The sequence below is a fragment of the Cryptomeria japonica genome, chromosome 7 (genome assembly GCF_030272615.1).
Source record: "Cryptomeria japonica chromosome 7, Sugi_1.0, whole genome shotgun sequence".
NCBI lineage: Eukaryota > Viridiplantae > Streptophyta > Pinopsida > Cupressales > Cupressaceae > Cryptomeria > Cryptomeria japonica.
In genome coordinates, this window is record NC_081411.1 from 669,082,865 (window position 1) to 669,092,857 (window position 9,993).

The following is a 9,993-nucleotide window of genomic DNA, read 5'->3' on the forward strand; positions in this document are numbered from 1 at the left end:
TCTTCCAAACTACAGATTTAAAGCATTAGAAAAAATAGAAAAAATTGATTTACTTTGACTCAGTGATTGATCATTATCTTCAATCTCCCCTTGAATGATCAATGGAGGTGAGTCCCAATTGATTTTGGAAGGCAGCAAAAGGGGCCACTGGAAGAGATTTGGTGAAGATATTGGCAACTTGCTCAGATGAAGGACAAAACTGCAACTCCACAAAAGTAGTTCAAAATCTGACTCCAAAGGAAGCCTGGAGTGGTCACAAGCCTTCAGTGGCTCATCTTTGCATCTTTGGATGCTTGGCATATGTGTATATTCCAGTTCAAAAGCAGAAGAAGTTGGATGCCAAATCCCAACTTAGTATCTTTGTGGGCTACTCTACTGCAACTAAAGGCTACAGATTCTATAATCCCAAGACAAAGCAATGGATAGTTAGTCGGGATGTGATTTTTTATGAAGGGGGAGTATGGCAGTGGAAAGACGATGTGGAGAAAAATCCACCAATAATCTTAAACATGGAAGATAACAGTGTTCCTCCTCCTCTCCCCACAAGCTCAAGTGGAAGTTCTAGCTCCAGTTCCAGTCCTCCAAGCTCACCTAGTTCTTCAAGTAGCACAAACTCAAGTGAAGATTCACCTCCACCATCACCTCCAGCATCCGTTCCACGAAAGGTATGAAGTTTAGTTGATGTTTATCAAAGGAGTACCAATATAAATTCAGTTGCTAATTTTGCTTTGTTTAGTACAATTAAAGTTGAACCCTCTGTGTATGAAGAAGCAGTGAAAGAACCCGTATGGGTTAATGCTATGAATGATGAAATGAATTCCATTCATAAGAATAATACCTGGGAATTAGTTCCACTTCCCAAAGGTAAGAAGGTGATTGGTGTGAAATGGATTTACAAAGTAAAATATCATGCAGATGGTTCAGTAGAACGCCATAAGGCAAGACTAGTTGCCAAAGGGTTTGCACAAACTCCTAGAGTGGATTATGCAGAAACTTTTGCTCTTGTGGCTCAACTTGACACAGTCAAGATTATATTGGCTATTGCAGCACAATACAAGTGGCCAATATTTCAGATGGATGTGAAATCAGCATTCCTTAATGGTTAAATAGATGAAGAAGTTTATATAGAACAACCTATGGGTTATGAAGTTCCAGAAAAAGATCACTTAGTCTACAAGTTGAAGAAATCCCTTTATGGGTTGAAGTTTGCTTTGACTCAGTGATTGATCATTATCTTCAGGCATGAAGCTAACATCTTGGAAGAGTTCGTTGGATCCAGCACCTAGGCCCTTCTCTATAGAAATGGATCCAGCCCCAGGCAAGACGCAGTTTTTGCTGGTGTATAAGGACAATATTACTTACTAGAGCACCGGAGAGTGGGTTGTTGACCATTTCAGCGGTATGCCAGATATGTTGAATAATTTCGCATCCAAAACTTTTATATTACCCTTTGTAAAGATTTCCCCCACAAAGATGTACTTCACGTATATTCAAATATAAAAATTTGATATTGTGTAGTGTCTAGTCCTGTACAAAACTGGAGATGTACGATCTTTCTACCATTATAATAGCAACTGGATTAACATCTAGTCTGTGCCAAAAGACCTGTGCTTTGTTTATGATATGTGTGGGGCTTATGGAGCATGCAACAGAAACAATCTTCAATTCTGCAGTTGTCTCGAGGGCTTCCATCCCAGAGACAAACATGCCTGGTATTCACAAGAATGGTGGTTAAGCGGATGCCTTCGCAATAGCTCTCTCCATTGCTCTCCAACCAACAGCACCACTGATGGTTTCTTACAAAAGAGTGACATGGCCTTAGCAGAGAAAGAAGCTGTTCCATATTCACAGTACCCAACTCTATCAGCATGCAGAGCTGCATGTCTGGAAAATTGTTCCTGCACAGCCTTTGATCTCACTAACTCTACTCTTCCCATTTGTAGAATGTGGTTTGGGGATCTGTTCAATATTCGCGTTGCATCAAACAGCCAGCCCGTCTTCCTTCGCATGGCTGCTTCTCAGTTGGGACAGTCCATATCCAGTGGAGGAAAAAAACAAGGATGTGTCCTATTGATTTCACTTCCCGTCGGTGGTGTTTTCGTTCTTGTTTTTGCTTTCCTTGTTATAATCTTTCTTCGGTGGAGGCGTGGAATAGTGGGTAAGGGAGGAGATTCGGAAGCTGACCTGCCTGCTTCCCTGAGAACATTCACTTACAAGGAGCTCCAAATTGCAACCAACAATTTCAGAGATAAGTTAGGGAAAGGAGCATTTGGCTCTGTTTTCAAAGGGGCTCTCCTAGACAATACCCTTGTAGTAGTTAAAAAATTAGAGGGTTCTACACAGGTAGAAAAGCAGTTTCGTGCAGAAATAAGCACCATCGGAAACATACAGCATGTCAATTTGGTCCAGCTTTGTGGATTTTGCACAGAAGGATCTGAAAGGCTGCTGGTTTACGAGTACATGCCCAATGGTTCTCCCAATTCCTTTCTATTCGCTGGATCACAAAGGCTGTTGGATTGGAAGACACGCTTCGAGATCGCTTTAGGCATTGCCAGAGGCTTAGTTTATCTCCACGAGGAATGCAGAGATCTAATCATTCACTCTGATATAAATCCCAAGAACATACTTCTGGATAGCGATTTCAGCGCAAAGGTGGCTGATTTTGGTCTAACAAAGTTGGTGAAGAAGAGATTTCAGCAGGGTTTTGACAAGCATGAGAGGAACTCGAGGTTACATCGCTCCTGAGTGGATCGACGGCTTAGCAATTACTTGCAAGGCAGACGTGTACAGCTTCGGCATGATGGTGTTGGAGATAATATCGGGTCGAAGAAACGTGGACATGAGCGTGAAGGAACAGACAAAGCAGTACTTTCCCTCATGGGTTGCAGCTCAGCTTCAAAAGGGAAACTTGATGGGTATCGTGGACGAAAGAATTGCAGAGCATGCGGATGTTGAGGAGGTGAGAAGAGCTATGCTTGCAAGCTTGGTATGCATTGCACAGGATGAGAATGAGAGGCCAAGCATGGGTCAAGTTCTCCGGATGCTCCAAGGAAAGATGGAGGCTGATACACAGCAAGTCATGAGATCTCTACAGTACCTAGTGGACGTTTATTAGATTCCCATTGTCACCTGTTTTAAAAACCTTTACTTCCTGTTAATTTTTTTAGCTCTTCTTGGCAGGGTGCTTTTTAAGTTAAGGCTTGATTTGAGTAGGAAGTAAACTCGGAGTTTTCCTTCCAGGTGGTTATGTAAGTTATATTCCGTCAGTGAATGTTGTAAATATAGAAGCTTAAAATAAACTTTTTTACGATCTGGTTTGCAGGCAAATTCTGTATATATAACCAGACAATAGATGCTAAATGCGCAATAGTTTGAATTTTAAAAATAGCTTAGTTAATATGGGTAGGCTATATTTTTAATGTGTTAAATGTTGACGTTTTATTAAGATTCAATTTACTGAATTTGCTATTCATTTTATGAATATGAATATTCTATTTAGTATATATTATATTCAGGTTATGTTTATAGTTTGTATTAAGATCATAAATTCTTTTAAACATTATCTAAATATAATGAGCGTTAAAATAAATCATTTATAAATTCATGTTAATTATTACTCTTGAAAAATGAAATAATAGATTTGACTGAAAAAAATATAACTTTGAATTACAACAAAAAAATTATAGATTAAATATGAATTGATTGTATATTAATTTCAAATTTTTATTATACATTATATTATATGTAATGGATTGTTATCAATGCCTTATAAAGGTTTATATGATAGCTATAGTCTTTATCAAGGGTTGCAAGAGGCAGGTTAAACGTAAGTACAACAAGACATATGGATGAATAGGGATGGAAGCCAGTATTTCTAAATTGTTGTGAAGTTTTCAGGAATAGCATGAAGGATGATAAGAAAGAACAAACTCTCAAATTTTAACAACAAATTAGACACACTTATTGAAAATGGTTTATAGCTAGTGTAGGTAGCTAGCTCCTTCATAAAAGTCCAAGTAAATATTAAGAAGCTCATATAATCTATCAAAGTTAAGTGGAAAAATATTTATGTTTAGTGTGCCAAAATATATTGAATATATATCAAGTCTAGTATCGATAGACACTAATAGCAATTAAACTCCGACATCTTCTATTGTTTTTAATAAATCTAAGAGTAGCCATTAGAAATTCATAAATAGGTATTGGGAGCTTAATGCTATTAAGATTGATAGTTATGTTTACCTATTTACCAAGAGATTTTTAAGGTTAGGAAGACACTTGGAATTACAATATTTTACAAAAAAAATTGCTATAATGCTTAGGTTCAAATTTTTCATTTCAACAAAATTTAAATATTGTACTATGCAATTTTTATATTGTGATTGCAAGCATGTTGCATGAATTTAAAATTAGACACTATACTATATAGATTGATGAAGTTTACAATATATCAAATTGTAGGCACTAATTTTTTTCCAATGCCTGTAACGACATCTTCTTATCAACAAACTAGATAATTTTAATATTTAAATAGGCTAACACCTTTCTTCTAATTCAAAATTAATTTCCCTCATTCTTGAATAAATAATTATTAATATTTAATTATGCTTTCCTCTAACGTTAAAATCATTTAATTGATTTGCTTCTTCACATTAATTAAACAATTTTTATTTGTATAATTAATTTGTATCCTTTTTTTCTATTTTGCAGCAATTAAATAATTAATTTTAATCACGTAATTCATAAATTCCTCTATAATTAAATAAATACATCCATTTATTGAAATATTCATTTTGGTTGAAAATAAATAAATTTCATTTATCTATTTTCACTTTCCAATTTCCTCTCTCCACTTTTTGTATTTCACTTTTGTTAAAAATAAATAATTGCTTTATTTATTTCCACTTTTCTCATTTCCCTCCCCACTTAAATTATTTCTTTTTCCTCCTTTTTCCCACTTTCAAAATTACATCTTTTCTTGAAAATAAATAATTTTATTTATATTTACACTTAACTCATTTTTTCTCTACTTAACATGCTCTCACTCATCATTTCCTCCTCTTTTCAGAATGACAACTTTGGTGTGCACACTCCATCCTCAAATGTCCCCTGTTAATCTCTTGACAAATCTCATCCATTGATTGAAACTGAATCCTCTATATAAATGTCTATCTTCATTCTCATTTCATTGAACGACACACTTAAAAAATTCAAGCAACTATCATATTTTTTTTATCTTTTATGCTTTTATGCACAATCACAATCTGAGAGAAACAATACAATTTCTAGAAGTCGAGAAGAACAATGGAGGTGATTCCAAGGGATGCAAACTTGGTATAATTTTCTATCTATTTTCATAATATTTTGAGTTAGTTTCATTCTTCATTATGTAAAATTCGATCTTTAGCCTAAATGTAAGATTTTATGGTTTCCCTTGAGGATTTATACATCTTTTTAAATTTCTAATCATACACTTTGGTGAATCTAATGTGAAATGAAACATTTATTGCACTAGATTTTAAAGATTTTCTTGCAGTTTTCTTCCAAAATCTGTATTATTCTTTCATGTATAGAAATGTTTACATTCAAAATTTTATAAAATGGTTTCTATGTCCTTTATGATAGAGAGTGGTAAAACAAACTTGATTGATATAATCTCATGTAGGTGGGCGCATACACATATATAGGGAGATATATAACTGGTATAATTGTATGATATCCAAACCTATCATAACCGCTAACTATCAATGTAATAGAACATTCCATCGCTATGCCAAAATTCCCTCCGTTATTACATTGTTCCTAAAAATTACCCTAGGGAACCCCCCTTAAGGATTACACAACAAACTTGTTGATTACATTATATAAATACATGTTTTTAGAAGATCTTCTCTTGAAGAAGCAAATCCTAAACCAAGTGAAGCTCCATCAAGTTGTCTCTTGAAATATCCCTTGCTAGTTCTAACCTCAAACTGCTGATTAGAGGCTCAAGGAATATCATCAAGCTATTTGCATACAACCTCTATGCTTGCTGGATTTGTCTTTTAGTTTGTTTATGCTTTCTTGGAATGATGTCAAATATAATTGAAATGCTTGCAAATGATGTTTTTGAATGCTTCTAATTATACATGATTGGTTGATAATATAACATAAATGATATACTAACTATTTTTGACCTTTCTCATACATATAAGTGACTGAAATCAACTTGTACATTGATTTAACATATTTTCAAACACTTTCCATGCATCCTAAGATAACCAATATGCACCTACAACAACTAGGCATTAATGCAAACACTTAGCATACATCTTTCAATTCCCGAATGCAAATCTTTATGCCAATTAGTTACAACAATTAAGAATTTTGACAAACAAATGACATGCAACCCTGTATCTCCTTCATTTATATGCTAAACCAAGTATAATGCTGATATACAAATAATCTAAATGCGATGCCAAGTCTCTTGGCTTACAATCAAAGGTCGTTCCAATGACTGATATAAAATGTGCACCTACAATAGTATTGATGGCATCGACCAGATTTATTCCTTTAGACAAATAAAAATCCAAGTAATGAACCTAGAGTAATATGATTTTATAAATCAACGATGCCAAGAGACACCTAGCAACAATGAACATGCCTCCACAATGAAGAATTTGAAGAAACACGTCCCTATTGTAGTTGTATATAATCTGCAAATTCAATGCTTGATTTCCTATTGTATAATGGTAGCCAATATGAATGTCGAGGTCTACTATAGATATATCTCCCAATCCTTCAAACCCTAGATGAAATCTTCCACCTATAATCACAAATTGGACTCCTGGATGAAGCCCACAATTATGCAATAATCTCACCTGGTATCTCATAGCCTTAAAATTGCACAAACACTGAAGAGTTGACATTCTCCAATGGTTGGAAGTACTGGAAACCCTTGGTTTCTTCCCACTGCTCAAGAAATAGGAATAACAAATGCTCAATCATAATGAATTCGATCTTTTCTTGGCACTTTATATAATTCTCAAACCTGGTCGATCCCTTCTAGAGACTTCTTAATCATTTAATTGCATTTACTATGTTATAAGCTCGCACTTTAATATTTTATAAAATCCTCCTTGGTATAGGAATCAAAATAATTAATTAAATGGTTCCCTTTTAATGAGAAATGGACCCTTGAGTTATAAAGTGAAAATATACCATTAAGATATAACTTATGTATTAATATTTAACTTTATTTCATTAAATCTCCCTTATAACATAAAGTCCAAATATTAATCATTATTATTCACTTATAATTAATTATTATTAAAGTATAATTTTAATAATAACTAAAATATCATAACTCCAATAATAACCATTATTTATCAATTCTGTAAATACCATGGGGTAGCCTAATACATCCATTGTTCATCTGGATGCCTTACTAAAAATAGAAAGGGTCCCTCTCAATCAACCACTGACTTATTATAAATAGTAAGTGTGTGATTGAGCCAAACAAAGAGTAGTCCTGAACATTGTTGACCTCTGGAATTGAAATAAGCCTCTTGCACTACCAATTGGGACCCTCTAACCATCAGTCTTAGCCTACAAAGGCCAATAATATGCTAATCTAATCATAGACCATATCATCCCAAAAAGGGGACATTATAGTCCCCCCCCCCTTAAAATTGCTTGTCCTCAGTAAATCTTAGAAACAAAATAACACACTAGTCCACCCGAGTCCCAAGGGAAGAACTATGTAATGTCCCTATTGATACCATTTACTTCATGTAACACCAACAGTAGAATAACTAATAGTACTTGCTGAACCAAATCAGTACCAACAACTAGTGTTGTAGGAGTAGATGACTTAAGGGTAAGCAACTTAGAAGGCTGACAAAGTTTACTTCCCAAAACTATGCAAGGTGAACTGCCATACATGCTATCTAACACATGCACAATTGAACTAAGCATCCAAAAGGGGTCATGCACATGGGGATCAAAAATAAAATTGTAGGCACTGCTCACTGTGTAAACACTTGAAAACTCGTCTGCAAACTCTATCTAAAGACCCAATGGACTGGAAGGGTTCTAGATTCTACGATAAATGTTCATCTCAAGTTTGGGGTTAAGAGAGTGATCAACATCTAACTCAAAAAGGGATTATCATAAGACAATATAGCATCTGCCTCAAACAAGGGGTTGTTCACAAAATGAACAATACCTCCATGCTGAACCAAGTCATACAACTCTAAGCCCTTGGAGTCATAAGAGGATGTGAACTTCTCTTGGATCATCTAATGCTCCTTCTCTTGAATTATCTCATGCTCTATCTTCTTGCTCCCCTTACTAACAAGAGAAATAGTACGCAAGCTCCCATGCAAGTGTTTTGTATGAGGCTATATCCACATCACTCACCTCATGGTAAGCAACATCATGTGTACAATCATCAATGCACACATCAACAACTAAGGTACTGTGTACCTCATATGATGGCTCAAAAGACACTATAGAAACTATTGATTTGACAAAGTATTTGCACACTTCCTCTTCCAGAGTAGCTGCATGTCCATCCAAAACCCAGTCCAGGGACTCATTGCCAACTAATGAATTTTCTGATTTATTTTCCAAGGTCTGATTTGCAAAATCAGACTTATCATAATGTGAACCTACATCATGAATCTTATTTTTAGCACCTAAATCTTCACTACCTTCATGTGGCCACAAACTAGAAGCATGTTCCTTAAGTGAAATGCTTGCTACCTCATGATAGTACAAATAATTTTGACTGCTGCTCTACAAAAATCAGAACTGTTAGGGCTTGTATCCTCTGTACATTCCTCATCTTTGATGCTTCCAACTTGCATGCCCAAATTTTTGTCATTTACTAACACATCTACATCATGATTAAGCTCAATAGTTTGGCTACAATGTAAATCAACATGTTTATATGTCTCCTTAATCTCAAAGGCTTCATCATGGGATCTACTTTGTCCTTCCAAATGATGTGACTCATGAATCCCATCATCTTCATGCAACTTGTGCACGTCCAAATCTCCCTCCTTCATGGCTTCCTCTTCAATGCATCCAAGGTCTTCCTCAAGCCCCTTTACCTCATTATCTATGCATTGGTGGTTAGGCTCCCCAAAACCCTTGCAAGTGAAGCATAAACCTTGTCTTCTCATTTCATTCCTACTCATTATGGGAGCTCCTATAACTTGATCATTGTGTTTGGAAGTAGAACCACCTTCATAATTTGATTTAGTAGCTCTACCATACCTGTTCACACTATGCCATTGACTGAATTTTTTCTCTTTAGATGAAATTACCTCCTTATACACCCTCCTAATGTACTTAACTAGTCCAATCCTATCAGGCCTCAAGATAACACAAAAGTTTAGAAAATTATTAAGGGAGTACCATGATTTACAAGTATTTGGCATATTTTGATAGTCCTTAAGGAGTTAAGGAGCTTCCTATTCACATTGTTCCCTCATCTTGACGACATCCTGTTCGATCTCTTACCTAGATTTCCCTACAATATTATATTAACCCATAACTTGAACTTATGAGTGTTGGTTACTCAATTTCCAAATGTGTGAGCTCAATGATTTTGAACCCCAATAGGATGGCATGAAATTTCTTTGATACCACTAAAATATCCCTTGCCAGTTCTGACCTCAAACTGCTGATTAGAGGCTCAAACAATATCATCAAACACTTTACATACAACCTCTATTCTTGTTGGATTTGTGTTTTAATTTGTTTATTCTTTCTCTGAATGTTGTCAAATGTGATTGAAATGCTTGCGAATGATGTTTTTTAATGCTTCTAATGATGCATGATTGCTTGATAATATAACATAAAAGATATACTAACTATTTTTTATCTTTCTCATACATGTAAGTGATTGAAATCAACTTGTACAACAAGTTGACATATTGTCAAACACTTTCCATGCATCCTAGGATAACCAATATGCACCTACAACAACTAGGTATTAATGCAAAC

At 35.1% G+C, this 9,993-nt stretch overlaps 1 protein-coding gene across 1 annotated transcript; it reads left to right on the forward strand.

Annotated features, from left to right (window-relative positions):
• The first annotated feature begins 1,812 nt into the window (after positions 1–1,812).
• Positions 1,813–2,745, forward strand: LOC131856928 (G-type lectin S-receptor-like serine/threonine-protein kinase At2g19130). Its single transcript, XM_059208883.1, has one exon. The coding sequence runs from the start codon at positions 1,813–1,815 to the stop codon at positions 2,743–2,745; it is 933 nt and encodes a 310-aa protein (XP_059064866.1).
• Positions 2,746–9,993: the final 7,248 nt, after the last annotated feature.

Bases quoted from the DNA above. Each gene is read 5' to 3' on its own strand.
- LOC131856928 (XM_059208883.1), top strand. From the start codon at position 1,813: ATGGCCTTAGCAGAGAAAGAAGCTGTTCCATATTCACAGTACCCAACT.